At 39.6% G+C, this 22231-nt stretch overlaps 1 protein-coding gene across 1 annotated transcript in view; it reads left to right on the plus strand.

Moving 5' to 3' along the window:
* Positions 1-12221: 12221 nt before the first annotated feature.
* Positions 12222-22231, plus strand: part of SLU7 (SLU7 homolog, splicing factor) — a 29604-nt gene continuing 19594 nt past the window's right edge. Inside the window, exons 1-5 of the mRNA XM_007949909.2 lie at positions 12222-12394; positions 18411-18564; positions 18887-18967; positions 19269-19433; positions 20429-20497. Coding sequence (XP_007948100.1) covers positions 12225-12394; positions 18411-18564; positions 18887-18967; positions 19269-19433; positions 20429-20497 — 639 coding nt within the window. The 5' untranslated portion in view covers positions 12222-12224. The remainder of the gene's footprint in view (positions 12395-18410; positions 18565-18886; positions 18968-19268; positions 19434-20428; positions 20498-22231) is intronic.

Here is a 22231-nt window from a genome sequence, read left to right on the forward strand (position 1 = left end):
TGTGTGTGTGTGTGTGTGTGTGTATGTATATGTATATGTATATGTATATGTATATGTATGTATACAGCTTTGCTCCTCTAGCGAACACAGCCTAAGATATCATCCAAACTCCCACAGATCAGGATTTATATATTAACTTGTTGACAAGATGGGAGTGAGAAACAGTTTTAATTCACATGGAATCCAGATTTCTGTACTTCATGGAGTTGGGGTGACCCACCTAGGCCATTGCCCTGACATCTTCTTTTGCACGTTGAACCTTGAAAAGAACTGGTTGCCTAAAGACACCTTTAAGTCAAACAATAGTTTTAGTAAATAGCTTAGTAAAAATCATCTTGCCTTTGGCATCTGGCTGTTTTTGTTTTGTTTTTTGTTGTGATTTGGGTGGAAGTTTACAGAATGAATTCATTTTCCATATAGTAGATCATACACATTTTATTTCATAACATTGATTGCAATCCCCATAATATAACAGCTCTCTTCCCACTTCCTCCCTGTAGTTACTTTCTCCCTGTGTTGTTTCCTATGCATTCCTTCCTACTGAACTATCTCCCTGTGCAAATACTGTTCTGATTCCCCATGGCTAACTGTTCTAAGGACTGTACCCACCTGGTGTAATTGTTCATCTTGTAGGACTCTCTATTGTTTGGCTGGAAGTCACAAAAGTGAGTTCAATTCCAGGCTGAAGGGTGAGGAGGGGTCATAGTCTCACTGGTTTCACTAGTCTCTATCAGACAGTAATCTTGGTCCTTTTCATAACTTAACTCAATGATTTTCTTAATGGCATCTGGGAATTCATCTGCTGCCGCTTGATTTTTTGTTTATGATTTTGAGTTTTCTTCCACATTTTTCTCCCACTCTTTCCAGGATCTCCAATGTTGATCCCTTACAGAGTGGTTGATAGTGGTAGCTAGGCACCTTCTAGTTCTTCTGATTCACTAGTTCCTTGGACTAATTGTTTCCATGCATCTTTGATTTTCTTCATTCTTTGCTCCAAATGAGGAGACACCAATTGTTGCATCTAGATGTCTGCTTACAAGTTTTTAAGATCCCATTTGCTACTCATCAAAGTAGGATGTAGAACAGTGTTTTTGTGTAGTACGTTAAGGCATCTGGATGTTTTGAAGAGTCATCTGGGCAGTCAGATTCAAGAAACAGAGACTCTAAAAGTCAGACTACAATCTGTGTTTCAGGGTAAATTGTTATTATATAAACACTGTTCTGTCCCTGTTTCCAATAACCATGTCAGTAACATGGAGTATAAGAATCTTTGTAAATTCTTTAATCTTTGAGACATCTTTCTCTCCTGGTTGAAATGTCACCCTGATTTGAAAATAATATATTAAATAAATTTCAACCAATTTCTGTTATTGGCTTAATATGATTTTTATTATAATAGGAGTGACAAGAAGAATCTACATTAATCTTTCACAAAGGTTTTACGTTCCACCTGGCATAGATATGGTTCTCAATATGTGCCAGTTTTCCCTTCTTCCTTAGCATTTCAGGGAACTGAATATTTATTGAATGTTTACAAAATGCAGAACACTGGGCACTGAGAAGAAACTATTTTAACTTGAGAAGAGGAAGAAAAGAGGGACAGCAAAAAAGAAAAACATGCATACCTTTATTGTCCCTTTCCTCTCTTCTTTGCTGTATCCCTCTCCACTGTTTTCTCCCTCTATACTCCTCGGAAGGAAGGTTGGGCAATCTACTTCCGTAGTGATGTTGTTGTTGTTAGGTGCTGTCAAGTCGTCTCCAACTCATAGCGACCCTATGCACAGCAGAATGAAACACCACCCAATCCTGTGCCAGTTCCATGATACTTGCTATACTTGAGCCCATTGTCACAGCCACCATGTCAATCCATCTGATTGAGGGCCTTCCCTTCCTTTGTCAACCCTCCACCTTACCAAGCATGACGTCCTTCTCCAGGGAATGGTCCCTTCTGACAACACGACCCACATAGGTGAGACGAAGTCTGGCCATTCTCGCTTCCAAGGAGATTTCGGCTGCACTTTCTCCGGGACAGATCTGTTAGTTCTCTCGGCAGTCCATGGTACTTTCAGCATTCGTTGCCAGCACCACAACTCAAAAGCATCAACTCTTCTTCGGTCTTCCTTATTCATTGTCCAGCTCTCACATGCATACAAGGCGATTGAAGATATCATGGCTTGTGTCAGGCGCACCTTAGTCCTCAAGGAGACATCCTTGCTCCTCAGCACTTGAAAGAGTTCCTTCCAGCTGACCTGCCCAGTGCTACACATCGTCTAATGTCCTGACTGCTGCTTCCGTTGGCATCGATTGTAGAACCAAGCAATGTGAATTCTTTGACAACCTCAGTCTTTTCTCCATCTATCGTGATGCTGCTTATTGGTCCAGTTGTGAGGATTTTTGTTTTCTTTATATTGAGATATAATCCATACTGCAGACTATATTCTTCAATCTTCATCAGTAAGTGCTTCAGTCATCCTCACTTTCAGCAAGCAAAGTTGTATCATCAGCGTATCTCAGGTTGTTAATGATTCTTCCTCCAATCCTGATCCTTAGTGATACCACCTTGGAAACCCAAGGAGGGGTCGCTATGAGTCGGGTCCAACTTGACTGCACATAACAACAACAACAACTGTATTCCTTGCATTTTCTTTTGATACTGCCTGCATCATTCAATATTTTGCCCATAGAATCTTTCTATATTGCAACTTGAGGCTTGAATTTTTTCTTTCAGCTTGAGAAATGCTGAGCGTGTTCTTCCCTTTTGATTTTCTCACTCCAGGTTAGAAAAAATAAAAATTGCCCTTTATGTTATTTAAAACGGGTATTTGCAATGAATAAATCATTGGTTTTGCCAAACTATATCATGCAATGTCCATTACCAAGGCCATATTTTCTATTCACCAAGACCATATTCTTCAGCTACAGATCCTTGTTTTCAACTTTCACATTCCTACACCATTAATTATCAATGCATCTTCATTACATATTTGATCATTTTCAGACTGCAGAAGGTGGTAAAAATCTTCAATTATTTCATCTTTTGCATTAGGGGCTGGCGTGTAAACTAATGAGCCTTCCTTGTAGGTGTATGGAAATTATCCTATCACTGACCACATTGTACTTCAAGAATGTTTTTTGGACAATGAACGTGACACCAATCCTCTTCAATTTGTCATTTCCAGCATAGTACATCATATTATAATTTGATTCAAAATGGCCAATACCAGTTCATTTCAGCTCATCATTGTTGCAAAAAGGGCATAAAGGTGTGTTCTGGTTACCTAGTGCCACTCTTGACAAGAATATACTACAAATGGGATGGCCTTAATAAACAAGAGTTTATTCTCTTACAGTTTGGGAGGCTAGAAGTCTGAGTTCAAGGTGCCAGGTTCTAGGTGCTGTGTGAAAGCCTCTCGACCTTGGGCTTCCAGCCCACTGAAGCTAGAGGCATCTCTTCACTCAGACAGCTACTGGCTGCTGAGGATAACAAGCTCAAGGCCGACAAATAAAGTGGCACAGTCCCAATGTTACCAAACCACATGGCAGGCCATTAATTCAAGTCCATTGTAAGTCCCAAGGTTGGCAGGGCATGGCAGGCTGCTGAACAATGACACGGCTACATGCAGGGTCCAAGTGTGCCACATGCTAGAGGCCATTCCCTAAGCTGCTGCCTATATACAGGAAGCAGACCACATCCCTAAGGCAGCTACTCAGCTGCTTGTGGTAGGTCCCACCATGGAGTTGATTGCCACTCTATCATGTGGAATAACTGTGACTAGCTGCCCAGCCACTCAACCAGGCCCAACCAAGTTGACATACAACTTTAACTACCACAGGGTGGCATCCTCTTCTGACCTCCTCTAACTTCATGAGGTGGAGAAAGAATGACCACCAAGCAGTCCAAGGCTGATTCCTATGAGGCCAGAATACTGCCAACCTCCAAACCTTTTTTACCAATCTGACACCAACCGTCTGTTCCATGGCCTTCACTACTTCTGTGCTGGGTTTGATAATTCTTTAGAATAGCCATACAGAAATCACAGACAATACTCATGATTATGGGGTTTATTAGGGAAGTAACAGGCTACAATTCAAGTTTAGGAACACCCTCAGGATGCAATTCTTTGCTCAGAACAGTCTCCCCTTGATCCAAGGACACACACCACTCCACCTCCAGCTCTTCTCTCTTGATGGTAGTGATATCCTTGCTTCTGCCTCTAGGAGGACTCATTTTAAGCCTAGCAGAATGACAAAACTAACCAATCCCCACATTAGGGTTTCATACACCTTATATACATGGTCCTACCCCCCACAATAATGCCATGTACCTTATTTACACTACTAACAAGCTATCCAATTCCCTTGGTGGGCCACAAAAACCTTACATTTGCTTAGTTCCACCAAGTAATCTGGTGGGAGTCACAAAGACTATGGCTAGAAGAGCCAAACCAAGTAATTCATGACCCACAAATGTCTGTCTATGTATCGATCTTTATGTGTTCCATTTCATTTCTGACAACTTCCAATTTTCCTAATTTCATACTTCATACATTCCACATTCTATTAATGCAAGTTTACAGCTGCTGCTTCTCATTCTGGGTCATCCACTGTATGGTCAGTAACTGCAAACCTCCAAAAGGGCTCCCAGACTCCATCTTGGGTAGCCACACTTGTAAGAACTACGAGCCATTTCCCTATTTCCCCTTGTCATGTATTCTCCTGCCCACCCCCTGCATGTATGAACCACCTTCCCTGTAACATATTAACCTGTCCTTAGAATAGTTTTAAGCCATAAAGTTTGCTACAGTAGCATGTTATCAGTGCATACACAGGTGGTGGTTGTAGGGCACTGCCTGAGGCCCCCTCCCCATGGGGACCAGCACCATCAAGTCTGAAACCAGTCAGGTAGCCCTCCACTCCCAGTCACGAAGTCCCCATCCTCAATTCCTCAAATTCAGGTGTAAGTATCCCTGCAAAGTGAGAGAGGGTTAACGGTCATCTTGGATCCATTCCAGCCTGCCACCAATGGATGCTGAATTGCTAGCAATGTTTGTAAGCCTGCTTTCTTTATCTTTTAAATTTGCTCTCCCTATTCTGTTTCTTTTGTGAATAAATGTTCATTTCTCTGACTATGTCTCCTGGGAAGTTTTTTGGACTTTTGCTACCTACTCAGGAGGAAGTTTTAACCTCCTTGGAAAATTAATGTAACATCCACAGCAGCAAATGGTCTCAAAAACTTTGCTCCATCCATATCATTAAGGTCAACTCTACTTTGAGAGGTAGTTCTTCAAAAGTTCTTGTATTCTGAATGCCTTCCAACCTGGGGCTTATGTTCCAGCAATGTATCAGAGAATGTTCTACAATTCATAATGTTTTCACTGTTGTTGTTATGTGCCCTCAAGTCAGACCCGACTCATAGCGACCCCTCCTTGGGTTTCTGAGGTGGTATCACTATGGAAGTAGATTGCCCAACCTTCCTTCCAAGGAGTGGCTAGTGGGTTTGAACCGCCAGCCTTCTGGTTAGCAGTCAAGTGCCTTAGACACTATGCTACCAGAGCTCCTAATGTTTTCACTAGTCAGTTTTTTTCAGAAGTAGATGGCCAGGTTCTCTTTCCTAATGGGTCTTAGTCTGGAAGCTCCACTCTGGCAAAGCGTCCAGTATCATAGCAACACCAGGTCCCCACAGTACAACAAACTGACAGAAGAATGTTGGGAATTAACCTTAGTTTCATCTAATCCTGCATTAGAAACAAGAAACAATCTAGATCTGGTAACTTCTTCTCTAGACCTTTATCAGATCCTCCTGCAGGAATCCAAATATTGCAAGACTCATTCCTGCCTGTTCTCTTTTTTCTTGTCCAGTTCAGTTTAAGATTCATCTGGGAAATTTGTTTCCTGGTTTGTGCCAGGTTTGTTGTGATTTTGAATGATTAGGTTTCAATATCCTGAAGCAAAATTCAGGAATTTTTTTCAGGTAACTTAAAAAAAGCCTTGGAGATTCATTGACTGTTTTGCTAGTGCTGCTCTAACAGAAATATACCACAAATGGGATGGCTTGAACAAACAGGAGTTTATTATCTTACAATTTTTGGAGGCTAGAAGTCCAAGTTGAAAGTGCCAGGCTCTAGGGGCTGGGTGAAAGCCTATCAACCTTGAGCTTCAGCTCTGCCTCTTGCTTCCAGCCCACTGAAGCTAGGGACATCTCTTCACTCAGGCAGCTGCTGGCTTCTGAGGCTGACAAACCCAAGATCGACAAGTAAAATGGCACAGTCCCAGATATTACCAAATCATACCACAAGCCATTGATTCAAGTCCATTTACAGATCCAAGCTTGGTAGACAACACAGCAGACTGCTGAATGACAACTCAGCTCCATGTAGGGTCCCCAGCATGCTAAAAAGCTAGAGATCATTCCCAAAGATTCTCCTTATATATGAGAAGAAGACCACATCCCTAAAGCAGCTACACAGCTGCTTGTAGCAGATTCCACCATGGAGATGATTGCCATTCCCACCAAGGAGAATAACCACCAGGAACTGCCCAGCCACTCAAAACCAGGCCCAGCCAAATTGACATATAACCTTAACCACCACATTGACTAACTACTTCCAGGCTAGGCTAACAGTTTCATTCCTTCATCTGCTGTTTTCCATTCTTTTGAGGCAGGGATGTTAGCTTTTAAATTTTTCCGTTTTTAAAATGCTTATTTTTTAAAAATCCTTGTTTATTTAAGAAAAATTTCCAGCACACATACAACAAAGAAGAAAATCACTGGAAATTAAACTACCAAAAAAAACTGTTTGCTTTTCAGTGTTTCATTTTCCATGTATATCTTAAAGCAAAACTGGAACGTCATTAATACTTTTCTTTCTTCCCCAAAATTAACTGTTTTTATAGTATTTGTTTCTAATGAGGAAATACAGGACCACGTTGTTAAATAGTACTTCATGTTCTAACATGCGGTATTCCTTTCACAATGACATTCTACAATCATAATACTTGAATGATTATCTTTGTGCCTTTCTTACTAGTTGTTGTGTAAAACTTGAGAATGGGGTGCTTGTGTTCACCACAACCCCTACAATTTACACAGTGTCTAAAAACTAATTAATGAACTCTGTGGCGCAGTGCCTGAAGCATTTGACTTCTAACCAGCAGGTTGGTGGTTCATAACCAGCAAAAGGAAGATAGGGCAATCTGCTTCCATAAAGATATACCACCTTGGAAACCCAATGAGAGGTCACTATGAGTTGCAATCCACTGATGGTAGTGGGTTTGGTTTGGTTTGGTTTTTAGAAACCTAACACACAATACTAATTTTAGGTACTTTTTTTTTTTAAATTACGTCACGAACTTCCGCATTCACTACATACTCTTCTAAAGAGGCTTTTGGTCTCTGAGCTGCCGCTTGGTCTCTGAGCTGCCGCCTGCTCTCGATATTAATTTTTTTTTTTACGCCCAAGTTGAGCCTTGAGAATCTGAAATTCCAATAGAACCTGCAGCTAAAGAATCTAAATTCTAGAGGTCACAGATAGTGGGAATCAGCTAAAACTCAATCACAACAACAAACTGGGTGAACGGCACGTTCCACGTTGGCTCAAAATCTCGCGAGACAACGGTGCAAACGCGAGACCAAAAGAGTTGTTAATGCGTGTGTGTTGATCACCGCGGAAGTTACCGCTGTGGCTGTTGGGGGGTTGTGGGAAGCCCGGAAGTAACCGTAGCTTCTTTTTCTTTCATCTGGTGTTAGAGACAGCTGCTGTTGGCTTGGGTAAGTAAATATTCTGAGAACGTGGAGCCCAGAACCAGGGAACCTCGGTAAATGGGTCGAAGATTTCCAGTTGTTACATATGTCTTAGCGAAGGGGGATGAATGCCTGGTTGGGAGGCAAGTGAGAACCGAATGGTGAAGGAAAACCCTGCCCTGGGTCTCAGACGTGGTGCTGTGTCCAAGCCGTCATAGGCCTACGTCCTCAGATAGGCCGAGATAACTTAAAAGTCTTTTCTTTGTGCTAAGCAGTCCCTTGAATACGAGGAGAGACTGGGAGCGGATTCTTTCAGTACTTAGATTGACAGGCTTTGGTTCCATTCTAGAAGAATGTCGCTGAGCTGTTTTTTAATTTCTTTGCTTTGAAAGAATATTTTTACCTGGTCCTAAATTCTTACATGTATGTGAATGTCTTTCTAGAATCTCACTTCTGTTCTAATGGTCTCTGTCATGTTCTAATGACACCTATTGAATTAGTACTATTTCTAGAGAGTTAATAGTTTTTAATAGGCAACCTGAGATTTTTCATCCATTAAGAAGGAACGATAATAGTACCTTTTTCACTAACTAAGGAGCTCCCAGTGGCATATTCGTTAAAGCATTCGGCTGCTAACCAACAGGTTAGCGGTAAAAACCCACCAGCAGCTTCACGGGAGAAAGATAAGCCAGTTTGTTGCGGTCAAGATTAACAGCCTTAGAAACCCAGTGGGGTCGCTTTGAGACAGAGTCAACTCCGATGGCAGTGAGTTTGGTTTTTTGATAGGGTAGTTGAGTCAGAATCAACTCAGTGACGGTTGGTTGGTCACTATGAGGGTTAAATGAAATAATACATGTAAAATGATAGATAAATAGTGTTTTCAGTCTAACAGTTAGTAAGTGAGAGCTATTATATTACATAGAGGTGACTTCTAGGCCCCGCACAGCTTGGGGACCTAATAAATACATCTTGGTGATTACAGTACTTTTTTCAGCTTTAATTTTTCATGTTGCAGACACAGAAGTTAGTACTTTGTGGAGAGAGTAAAACAAAATGGTTTAAAGAACTGACTTTGAAGTCAGGCTTGGGTTTAAGTGCTGCTTTATCTCTTACTAGCATGTGCCCTTGGGAGAATTTCTTCACCTGTCAATGGGATGAGTAATGCATGTCTTACAATTTTACAATGATTTATAATAAAGATGCTTATATCTAGTGTTACCAGTTTTCACCTCACAGTATACTTAGGCCATCATGTAGGTTTTCTATAGTTCAGACACAGGAGAAAAGAACACCTTTGAATAGGTTCATGGACTCCCAGTCATTGAAAAATACCATTGTACAAAAACCCTGTGGATAGAGGGAGCATGATGTGTTGCAGGAAAATTAAAATAGCCATTGGAACTGTACTGTCCAGTAGGTAGTTTCTAACTACTTGAGGCTATGAAGTGCTTGAAATGTGACTAGATCTAAAAAAGGGTAAAATAACAGTGGATTTTAAAGGCTTTGTTGATTGGTTATTGATATGATAATACATTTGATATATTACATTTAGTGAAGAATTATAAACTTAATTTTACCTGTTCTTTTTACTTTGTTAATATGGCTACTGGAAAACTTAAAATTGCAGCTGGGGCTCACATTATCTTTTGGGCTGCACTGCATTGGAGGGTTTTAGTCTTCATGTGATGGCTAATATTATGTGTTAACTTGACTAGTCTGTGGTGCCTAATTTGGTAAAAAGTATATATATATATATATATCAATGTCATCAATGTGGAGAATGAATTGGAGGGAACCAGAGGAGACTAAAGTAATCATTCACATGGGGTATAGCATTGAGAATGGAGAGAAGTTGAACATGAATGTGATTCAGGTGAAAATAACAATTCTTAGTAATGAAATGGATGTGACATATGTGTGGACCACTTGTGTCAGTAGATGGATGTTGTTATTCATTGAGATAGAAAACAGTAGAAGTTTTCAGGGGGAAAGCTCTGAGTTGAGAACAAGTTGAGTCTAGATGTCTGAGACTTCTAGAGATGTCTAGAGATAGTAGAGAAAGTTTTAAGGCATTTGGCCTTGAAAGGGAGTAGAAATAGGACCCTATTTACTCTGAAGTGTTAGTGTAATAGAAAAGAGTGAGACTCAATACACAGAAAGAAAGAACATAAGGAATATATATGGGAGAAAGAATCCTGTGAAATTTTAAACACATCTTTCTTCACATGTTAATTAGGTGTGAGGGAAAAACAATTTAAGAAGTGTGAAATATATAACCAAAAAGATATTTACCTGTGTTTCACTGACTATGCAAAGGCACTTGACTGTATAGATCATAACAAATTACAGTTAACATTGCGAAGAATGGGAATTCCAGAACACTTAATTGTACTCATGAGGAACCTGTACATGGACCAGGAGGCTGTCATTTGAACAGAACAAGGGGATACTGCATGGTTTAAAATCAGGGAAGGTGTGCATCAGAGTTGAATCCTTTCACCATGCTTATTCAATCTGTGTTCAGCAAATAATCTGAGAAGCTGGACTGTATGAAGAAGAACTTGGCATCAGGATTGGAGAAAGACTCATTAGCAACTTCTGATACGCAGATGATACAACCTTGCTTGTTGAAAGTAAAGATGACTTGGAACATTTACTGATGAAGATCAAGGACTATCTATAGTCTTCAGTATGGTTTACACCTGAACATAAAACAAAAATCTTCGCAACTGGACCAATAAGTAGCATCACAATGAACAGAGAAAAGACTGACATTGTTAAAGATTTCATTTTACTTGGATCCATAGTCAACACCCATGGAAACAGCAGTTATGAAATCAGTTACTGTTTTGCACTGGGCATATCTGCTGCTAAAGACTTCTTTAAAGTGTTGAAGAGCAAAGATACCACTTTGTGGAGTAAGATGCACCTAACCCAAGCTGTGGTATTTTCAGTCATGTCTTATATATGGGAAAGCTGGACAATGAATAAGGAAGAGTGAAGAAGAATTGATGCTTTTGAATTGTGGTATTGGCAAAGAATACTGAAAATACCATGGACTACCAGAAGAATGAACAAATCTGTTATGGAAGAAGCATAGCCAGGATGCTCTTTGGAAGCAAGAATGGCCAGACTTTGTCTCCCCTACTTTGGTCATGTTGTCAGAAGGGACCATTCCCTGGAGAAGGATATCATGCTTGATAAAGTGGGGGGTCAGTGAAAAAGGGGAAAACCCTTAATGAGATAGATTAACACAGTGGCTACAACAATGGGCTCGAGTATAGCAGGAATTGTGAGGATGGCTTATGACTGGGCTGTGTTTTATTCTGTTGTACATAGACTTGCTATGAGTTGGAGTCAACTAGATGGCACCTAACAACAATATATAACCCACAGTATGTATTGTTAGCATGCTTTTTAAAAAAAAAAAAAAAATCTTTTTATTGTGATTTGGGTGAAAGTTTACAGAGAAAATTTGTTTCCATTCAACAGTTCATACTCATTTTGTTTTGTGACATTGATTACAATCCTCACAATGCAACATCTCTCTTCCTGCTTTCTACCTGTGGTACCTTTCCTGTTTCCTTTTTTCTTATGCATTCCTGCCAGGGTCATGGAGGCTGAGGTTCTTCTGGTCCACTAGTCCCTTGGACTAATTTGTCCATGCATGTTTGATTTTCTTTGTTCTGGATGAGAAGAGACCAGTAGTTGCATCTTAAATAGCTGCTCTCAAGCTTTTAAGACCCCAGTCACTACTCACCAAAGTAGGCTGTAGGACAATATTTTTATGTACTGTGTTGTGCCAGTTGAGCTTGATGTTCCCTGTGACCATGGTCCCAAGGTTGTGGAAAGTGACTCCCTTCCTCAAGGTGTTTGATTGTGGCTAAGAAGTTATCATAACTTAGTTCCCCATTAGCTTCACTATGTGTATGGACATTTTTATACTGCATGCAAATACATGTATGAAAGTATCATCTGCCAAACCTCTATATGGTTGTGGGTATATTCCTGTTTGCCTATCTATACTTGATCATCTTGCCTGTCTACCTGTGTGTCCACCTGTAGATTAATGTTTGTTATTACAGATAATTCAGAATTGTATATCTAATAGTATTTATCTTTGTTGTCTGTATCTCTTGTGATTTCCTCTATGTCTTCCTTTTCTTAGTGCTGGTCATCCACTTTTGGTATGTTGTCTTTCTGTTCACCTAGATTAATACGTATCTCTTACCTAGTTAGCAGTTACCCTCCCCTCCCTGGTAACCAGCAAAGAAAGTTTCCTTCCGTGTGTAAACCTTTCCTTGACTTTTTATATTAGTGGAGTCATGCAATATTTGTCCTTCTTTGATTGAGTTGTTTCACTCAGCATAACGTCCTCCAAGTTCACTGGATATATTTTGGAAGATTTCAGTGATATACCCATGGGAACCTAGTTTATACTGTAAGCTTATTTCTTCTTTGTCTTACAGTAGAGAAGGTAACTATGTCAGCTGCAGCTGTGGAAGCAGTTAATGCTGCCCCTCTGTCTGGGTCCAAAGAAATGAGCTTGGAGGAACCAAAGAAAATGACCAGAGAGGACTGGAGAAAGAAGAAGGAGCTAGAAGAACAACGAAAACTGGGTAATGCTCCTGCAGAAGTTGATGAAGAAGGAAAGTAAGTGTTTTATTTTTTCTTCACATTCTGTTTATTCAAAATCCATGTGTACTTAGTTTACCAATTTCTCATTCTTTAAATTGGCAAGACGCTATCAATTTACATTTTTGGTTTTTTATTTTATCAAACTAATATTCATAAGATTGAATAATCAAATAATTCTAAAGGGCTTAAAATGAAAAGCAGTAGTCCCTTTCCACCCTTTTCACTCCCATTGTTATTCTCCAGAAATGACTACTTTTAATTCTTTCTTTTTTTGAGTTTTTCTGGTTGATACCTCCATAAACCAAAACCTGTTGCCATTGAGTTCATTCCAACCCACAGTGACCCTACAGGACAGAGGAGAACTTCCCCCATAGGGTTTCCAGGGCTGTAAGTTTTACATAAGCAGACTGCCACATCTTTCTCCCACAGAGTGGCTACTGTGTTCAAACTACCAACCTTTTAATTAGCAGCCGAGCACTTTAACATATATACCACCAAGTCTCCTTTGATACCTCCATATCTCTAAATGATATTGTTATTGTTGTTAGGTGCTGTCGAGTCATCTCCAGCTCATAGTGACTTTATGTACAACAGAACAAAACATTGCCTGATCCTGTGCCAGCCTCATGATCTCTACTATACCTGAACCCATCACTGTAGCCATTGTGTCAATTCATATTGTTGAAGGCCTTCCCTTTTTTGTTGACCCTCCACTTTACCAAGCATGACATCCTTCTCCAGAGCATGGTCCTTTCTGACAACATGACCAAAGTAGAAGTCTGGCCATTCTTGCTTCCAAGGAGCCTTGTGGCTGCACTTCCTCCAAGACACATTTGTTAATTCTTTTAGCTGTCATCGGTACTTTCAGCGTTCTTCGCCAACACCATGACTCAAAAGCATCAACTCTTCTTCAGTCTTCCTTATTCATTATCCATCTCTCACATGCATATGTTATTGTTGTTAGGTGCCATCAAGTAGCAACCCCTCCCTGCGTTTCCAAGGCAGTATCACTGTGGAAGTAGATTGCCCAGCCTTCCTTCCGAGGAGTGGCTGGTGGGTTTAAACCCCCAGCCTTCTGGTTAACAGTCAAGTGCCTCAGGCTCTATGCTACCAGAGTGCTTGCCTGCATATAAGGCAATTAAAAATACTGTGGCTTGGGTTAAGTGCATCTTACTCTTCAAGGAGATATCTTTGCTCTTCAGCAGTTGAAAGAGGTCTTTTGCAGCAGATTTGCCCAATGTAATATGGGAGCTCTGGTAGCATAGTGGCTAAGACACTTGCCTGCTAACCAGACGGCTGGCGGTTCAAACCCACCAGCCACTCCTCGGAAGGAAGGTTGGGCAATCCTACTTCCGTAGTGATAACTGCCTCGGAAACCCAAGGAGGGGTCGCTATGAGTCGGGGCCGACTCGACGGCACATAACAACAACAACAACAACAATATGTTGCTGATATCTTGACTGCTGTATCCGTTGGTGTTGATTGTACAACCAAGCAATATGAAATCTTTGACAACTTCGATCTTTTCTCCTTTTATCTTGATGCTGCTTGTTGGTCCACTTGTGAGTATTTTTGTTTTCTTTATATTGAAGAGTTATCCTTACTATGGACTGTAGTCTTTAATTTTCATCAGTAAGTGCTTCAAGCCATCCTCACTTTCAGCAAGCAAAGTTGTGTCATCTGCATATCTCTAGTTGTTAATGAGCCTTCCTCTGATCCTGATGCCATGTTCTTCTTCATATAGTCCAGCTTCTCAGATTCTTTGCTCAGCATACAGATTGAATAGGTATGGTGAAAGGGTACAACCCTGGCACACTCCCTTCCTGATTTTAAACCATGCAGTGTCGCCTTGTTGTGTTCGAATGACAGCCTCCTGGTCTATGTACAGGTTCCTCATGAATATAATGTAAGTATTCTGGAATTCCCATTCTTCTCAATGTTATCCAGTTTGTTATGACCCACACAATCGAATGCATTTGCATAGTCGATAAAATATAAAACATCTTTCTGGTATTCTTTGCTTTGAGCCAAGATCCATCTGACATCAGTTATGATATCCCTTGCTTCATGTCGCCTTCTGAATCCACCTTGAATTTTTGGGAGTTGTCAATATACTGCTGCAACTGTTTTTGAATTATCTTCAGTGAGATTTTACTTGAGTGTGATATCAATAATTGTTCGATAATTTCCACATTCTGTGGGATAACCTTTCCTTGGAATGGGTACACATATGAATCTCTTCCAGTCATTTGGCCAGGTAGCTGTCTTCCAAATCTCTTGACGTAGCTGGGTAAGTGCCTCCAGTGCAGTTTCCATTTGTTGAAACATCTCAATGGCTATTTTGTCAATTCCTGGCTCCTGTTTTTCACCACTTCCTTCAATGCAGCTTTGACATCTTCCTTTAGTACCATTGGTTCTTGATCGTATGCTGCCTCCTAAAATGGATGATCATCTACCACTTCTTTTTGGTATGTTGTTGTTGTTGTTGTTGTTGTTGTTATGTGCTGTCGAGTCAGACCTGACTCATAGCTACCCCTCTTGGGTTTCTGAGACAGTATCACTACGGAAGTAGATTGCCCCATCTTCCTTCCGAGGGGTGGCTGTGTATTCCATCCATCTTCTTTTGATGTTTCCTACATCATTCAACATATTGCCCATGGACTCTTTCAGTACTGCAATTCAAGTCTTAAATGTTTTCCTCAGTTCTTTCAGCTTGAGAAATGCTGAGCATGTTTTTTTTCTTTTGGTTTTCTAACCCCAGGTCTATGCACATTTCATTATAATAATTGATTTTGTCTTCTCGAGCTGCTCTTTGAGATCTTTTGTTCAGCTTTTTTATCTTGTCGATTCTTTTTTTTTTTTTTTTTTAATTGTGATTTGGGTGAAAATTTACAGCGCAAATTCACTTTCCATACAGTAGTTCACATACACTTTGTCTCATGACAAATTGAGTACAATTTACCACAATGCAACAGCTCCCCTCCCACTTCCTCCCAATAGTTACCTCTTCCCTGTGTCCATTAGATATGTCCATGCACTCCTGCCCCCTGAGCTGTCTCCCTGTGCATAAACAGCCCTTTCTCCCATGATTGTTCTCTCCAAGGAGTTTATCTGCCTCAGATAAATGTTCAGCTCCTATGCCTGTCTTTTGTTTGGCTGGAAGCCACAGGTGTGGGTTCAATTCCAAACTCGAAGGGCAGCTAGGGGCCATAGTCTCAGTGGTTCCACTGGGCTCTATCAAACCAGCAAATGTGGTCCCCTTTTTTTTTTCCTAAATGATTTTGAGTTTTGTTGCACATTGTTCTTCTTCTCTATCCAGGATCTCCTACATAGATCCCCCTCTGAGTGGTTGACTAGTGGTAGCACCATCTAGTTCTTCTGGTCTCATAGTCATATAGGCTGTGGATCGCATGGTGTACCAGTCTCTAGGACTAATTGTTTCCATGAATCTTTGGTTTTCTTCATTCTTCTTTGCTCTGGATAAGAAGAGACCCATCGTTGGATCTAGATTGCTGTTTATAAGCTTTTAAGATCCCGGTTGCTACTCGCCAAAGTAGGAAATGGAACAATGTTTTGTGTAGTGTGTTATGCCAGTTGAGCTTGATGTCCCCTGCGACTGTGGTCCCGAGCCCAGAGGTTCAACTACTCGGTCCCTTTGTGTAGCTGGCTGTGACCAAGAAGTGACTACAACCTTGTCTCTTGTCAGCTCTAGTACACACCTAAGAATTCAGATCATACAAATACACTTATAGGACCATTGTCTGCCCTGTACATGGTCTTGGGTACACTCCCCACTTCATAGACATATCTAATAGTTCAGCCTGGCCACCCATCTGTCCACCCATATATCTTGTCAATTACTGCATTTGCTTTAGCTATTCTCCATTCAAGGGCAGGTTTCAGAGTCTCTTCTGACATCCATTTTGGTCTCTGTTTCCTTTCCTGTCTTTTTTTTTTTTTAATTCCATTTCTTTTTTTTTTTTTTTTTTTTGTTAATTATAATTGTAGTTGTGCAAATGTATAGAGCAGAATTCATTGTACACGCAACATTTTGTGTACATTTGGTTTCACTTCCCAGTTAACATCCCCAACCCTAACCCACTCTCCTCTTCTCCCTTCCCAGTAACCTTCCCAGTCCCCCCATGCTCTTCATAGTTATGCACTCCTGTGTGTTCTGCATTTCTGCCATGTGAATGTTGCCCCTCTGGTGCCACATGTCAGTTGCTCCAGGGGCTGTTTCTCTGTAGAGTATTTGGGTGTGTCACCCTGGATTGGTGGTCTACGTGTACTCTTATTTACTATTGGGCTGAGAGCCAGCCCTTGGAATGAGTTTTATTCCAGGCCTGAAGTGTATCCCAGGGCCATAGTATTGGGGTTCCCACCAGACTCCCTCTGACCAGTGATTCTGGTCATTACTGTGTTTTTGGATTTTGTTCCACATTTTTCCTCCCACTCTATCCAGGATCTCCAATTTTGATCCCTTCCTGAGTGGTTGGCATTGGTAGCCGGGCACCATCTAGTTCTTCTGGTCTTGAGGTCCATCATATCCTAGGGCTGATTTTTCCAGATGCCCTAGATTTTTTGCACTCTTCTTTACTTCTGACAATAGTAGACCATTAGGTGCATGTTCAATGGCCACTCGAAAGCTTTCAAGATTCCAGTTGCTACTCAACCAAAGTAGATTATGGAACAAGATTTTTATGTATTTCATTGTGCCATTTGAGTCCAGTGTCCCCCAGTACTATGGTCCTGAGTCAGTAAATTCATTGGTTCTCTCTCCCAGTGTCTGGCTGTCTGTGAGGGATTGTTCTATGTCTGTCTTCTGTTGTTTCTGTAAGGATTGCAGGCATTTTGTATCACTGGTATCTGTGCAAGATTAGCCTCAGTTGAATCTATCCTTGGTCTCGAGTATAATCCTGTTCACTGACCCCCATCTGATCTTCTCAGATGTTTATGTGATTATCTGTAGCCTGGTGTTTGGTGTTAGTGGTAATGCAGTGTTGTGGCTGTACTGGTATTAGCATATGTCCTCTATGTCTTATGTGCACAATTTGGTGTTACAATAATTGACTGTCTTCTTGAACTACTATTTGAAATCTTCTGTTCAGCTCTTTTATCCTGTCAATTCTCCCATTTGCTTTAGCTACTATTCTCCATTTAAGGGTAAGTTTCAGAGTCTTCTCTGGCATCCACTTTAGTCTTTTCTTCCTTTCATGTCTTTTTAATGACCTTTTGCTTTCCTCATGAATGATGTTCTTGATGTCATATCACACACAATTCCTCTGGTTTTCAGTCATTGGTGTTCAGTGCATCAAATCTGTTTTTTAGATGGTCTCTAAATTCAGTAGGAATATAATCAAGGTCATTTTGGCTCTCGTGGACTTGTTTTAATTGTTTTCAACTTCAACTTGAACTTGCGTGTGAGCAATTGATGGTCTGTTCCACAATCAGCTCCTGGCCTTGTTTTGGCTGAAGATATAAATGTATACTTAAACCATTATTTTAATCTAGACATTCTCACTTAACTGCTTGCTATGATAGAAAATTTAGCTCACTAGCAAAATAGCTCTATCTTCCCTCACCTCTCCTCCCACATTAGTTAGATCATCAGTGAGTTTCTTTGTTGGAAAATTTTAACTCTAATATAAATTACTTTCTTCTTAATTGCTTTTTATTGTATTATAGAGTTATCAGGGAGCTCTGGTGGCATACTGCCTAAGGTAGTTGACTGCTAACTAGAAGGCTGGTGGTTCAAACCTACCAGCCTTTCCTTAGAAGGACGAATGGGCAATCTACTTCTGTAGTGATAACAACTTCAGAAACCCAAGGAGGGATTGCTGTAAGTCAGATACAACTCAACGGCAGTGAGTTTGGTTTTGGTTTTTTGTAGAGTTATCAGCTCTCTTCCCTCTCTTTCTTCCCACTACAGTTATATCTCCAGTCTTAAGCTCTTTATGTGCCAGCTTTGCAATTTTAATACTAATTACTTTCAAGCTTTATTTTTTTTAAGTTTTTAAACATTTTTTCACAGAGACATCAACCCTCATATCCCTCAGTATATTTCTTCAGTACCATGGTATATTGATCCATCAAAAAGACCAACATTAAAGCACCAGAGACCACAGCCAGAGAAACAAAAACAGTATAGCTCATCTGGAGAATGGTATAAGAGGGGTGTAAAAGAGGTATGTCCTTGTTTATGTGAAGATTTTATTTTAAGAATTTAATGCAAGAATCCTTAATGTAATAGTATATAAAGTTGAAACAGATGTATATAACCTTTTATTTGGTCTTCAAATTCACAGTGCATACCACTTTAACATCTGGACTTTATTTTATAAATTTAATATTGTTTAAGTTCTTAAACTTTGTAAATATGTGGAGACTTCTAACTGGTTTTCATCAGAAAGAATAAATCATTTCATTAGAAACTACCCTAATGAGAGCTTACATTATTTCTAATGTCCTCAGATAAATAAAATATTTTTTCTTTATATTCATTTCTAGAATTCGATAACTACTAAGTATCGCAAAGGAGCATGTGAAAATTGTGGGGCCATGACACACAAAAAGAAAGACTGTTTTGAGGTACATTTGCCTTTGAGAATTTTGGAAATTGCCACCAGAGAGTCTTTCTTTATTTTTTGTCAGTTTAATTTCATTTTTTTAAAATTACTAACACTTGGGTTTAAAGTCAATAAAAATTGATTTGAGTGACTTAGTTCAACACCATCAAAAAATTTTTGCTGAAGATTAAATGATAATTGAGTAGACCATAAAGTTCTATGGTAGTTTGATTCTATCTTTGTAAAGGTTTTATGAAATTCTGCTGTGAGCTGCTGGTGAGCTACTACCAGTACTTAGGAAAAATTAATTCTTTGTTCTTCAGAGACCTAGGCGAGTTGGAGCAAAATTTACAGGTACTAATATAGCTCCAGATGAACATGTCCAGCCTCAGCTGACTTTTGACTATGACGGGAAGAGAGATCGGTGGAATGGGTACAATCCAGAAGAACACATGACGATTGTAGAAGAATATGCCAAAGTTGATCTGGTAAGCAAAATTCTCTACTTTTCTACTATCATTTAAGTATATAAACTGTTGCTGTATTTCTAACTTAGCAATTCTGTTTTTGAATCTTCAAGCATTATAAAGATGGTGGTGTTTTTACACTAGTAATAGAGACTTAACTGAATAGTAACATAAGTAAAAATAAAAGTATGCTAGCCCTGTGTTTGGCAACAATTTCTTATTATTTGATTTTTTTATTCTTTACTTTCTAACTTAGGTTGTAAAATAATTGGAAAGCATGAAAACAACTTAATAACCAAAGCTTTTAGCTTTCTGAAGTTGTAAACTCTTGGCTGTCAAACTGCATCTTGCCCGTGGACCCGTTTTGTCTCACACAGCATTTGTTCCAGATAATTGAAATTTACTTTAATTTGAGCTCATTTTTTTTTTCTGTTATGATTTCACCTACTCACTCCTGTTCCTTTAAAACCAAAGTTACGCTGCATTATTTTTAAATTAAACTTGATGTTTAAAATGCTTGCGATTTCACATAAAAATCTGAATTTCATCCTTTCTTGAACACTGAAATACCTAGTAAACTGGGTCTGCCTGGAAGAAGTCAGTCATCTGAAATCAGATGGGTATTGCCTATTTTATGCAGAGAGCTTACTCTTAGCAGTTGACTACTGATGCTGTCTGGTTTGGTACACAGACTGCCTGGTCCAAACAGAAGTTAACAACCCCTGTTCTCTAAACAGTCATAGATATAAATGTTGATTCATGTCAGCATTCTCATTATTTCCATTTTATGTGTTCTGTTTCCATTAATCTAGCTTCCTTGCCCCTCCTTACCTTATCGTTGCTTTAGGGTAAATGTTGGGACAGTCATAGATCTTGGAGCTCGAGGAACCTTAATGAGATTATTTTTGACCAGTAACCTTTTCTGAAAATAATAAAACAATTCTTTTTTTAAGTATATAAAAATTAAATGGCCATTTGAATATTCTAAGTAAATTTTAAATGTTTCTGTTTTTTAGGCAAAAAGAACACTGAAAGCCCAAAAGCTACAAGAGGAATTAGCCTCTGGAAAATTAGTGGAACAGGCTGTAAGTAATAAAAACAATCAGTTAAAAATGTTAAACTCTTTGTAATAGAAGGAAGGAATCTGAAACAGTTACTGTTGTCTCTCTAATTGGAAAAGATTTTAGAGAGAAAAGCTGTTGAAGAGGAAAAGTAAAACTGATACTTTTAATACTGTTCATGGGAATATAAATTGATGGAGTCATTCTGGAAAGGATGTTGTTGTTGTTTGCCGTCGAGTCGGCCCCGACTCATAGTGACCCCTCCTTGGGTTTCCGAGGCAGTATCACTACGGAAGTAGGATTGCCCAACCATCCTTCTGAGGAGTGGCTGGTGGGTTTGAACCGCCAGCCTTCTGGTTAGCAGTCAAGTGCTTTTAGCCACTATGCTACCAGAGCTCCCTTTGGAAAGGATAGAACCATCAAATATGTTTTTTCTCTGGATTTAAATTACTAGATCCATCCATCCAAAAGAATGTCCAAGAAAAAAATTATTAAGCACAAAGATGTTCATTGCTCTTCAAATTAAACAATATGTAATGCAATGAGAACCTGTTTTCTATGTCATTAAATATAGCTATAGCATTATTTAATTTTAGATAATTCTACATGGTTCAAAAATCAAAAATAATTTAAGAAAATATACAGTGAAAAGTTTCTCTCTCCTGTCTATTTCCACCTCATCGCTCTACATGCCCCCATCAAATAACTTTATTTTGCTTATGGATCTATTTGGAGTTTCTGTGTAAATACACGTATAATCTTATTCTGACTCCAATTTTTATTTTTCAAAAAAAAGGTAGCAAATTATACATCTTCTCCAGCACCTTGGATAGGATCACTTTTTTGTTGTCGTTAACATTTTACTGTGCTTTAGGTGAAAGTTTACACAGCAAATTAGTTTTACATTCAATAATTCATACACAAATTATTCCATGATCTTGGTTGCAATCTCTGCAATGTGTCAGCACTCTCCCCATTTCTACCTTGGGCTCTGAATTTCTATTCATCCAGTTTCCTTGCCTCTCCTTGCCCTTTCGTCTTCAGGCCAGTGTCTCCCTCTTGGTCTCATATAGTTGATTGTTCTAAGGAGCACATTCCTGATGGGTGTTACTATTTATTTTATAGGCCAGTCTATTATTTGGGTGAGAGGTGGCCTCTGGGGGTGGTTCCAATTCCAGATTAGAAGAGTGACTTAGGGCAATAGTCTCAGTCCTTCCTACAGTCTCTATCAGACCAGTAAGTCTAGTCTGTTTTATGGATTTTAATTTTATTCTACCTGTTTCACCCATTCTAACTGTGACCTTCTATTTTCCTGTTCAGAGTTGTCAAGTGGTAGCCAGGCACCATTAGTTCTTCTGGTGTCAGGTTAGAGGAGGCTGTGATTATGTAGGCTATAGTCCTTTGGACTAATTACGTTCTTAAGTCTTTCGTTTTCTTTACTCTTCTTTGCTCTGGGCAGGAAGAGACCAGTAGTTGTATTTTAGATGGCCATTCACCAGCTTTTAAGGCCCCAGATGCTACTCACCAACTAGGATGTAGAACATTAACTATATGTACTATTATATCAGTTCATCTAGATTTTCCCCAAGACTATGGTCTTTAGCCTTCAAGCCTGGAAGCTCAGTCCTACAAGATACTTAGTTATCTCTAATAAATTTCCGTAACTGTGCCCCGTGTGGTCTATTATATATATGAATATGCGTATGGCACATATAAATACATAAGTAGAAATAATCACAATTATGTGTGTGTGTGTGT

Source organism: Orycteropus afer, unplaced genomic scaffold, assembly GCF_000298275.1.
Source record: "Orycteropus afer afer isolate SDZICR_OR568_19922 unplaced genomic scaffold, OryAfe1.0 scaffold00257, whole genome shotgun sequence".
NCBI lineage: Eukaryota > Metazoa > Chordata > Mammalia > Tubulidentata > Orycteropodidae > Orycteropus > Orycteropus afer.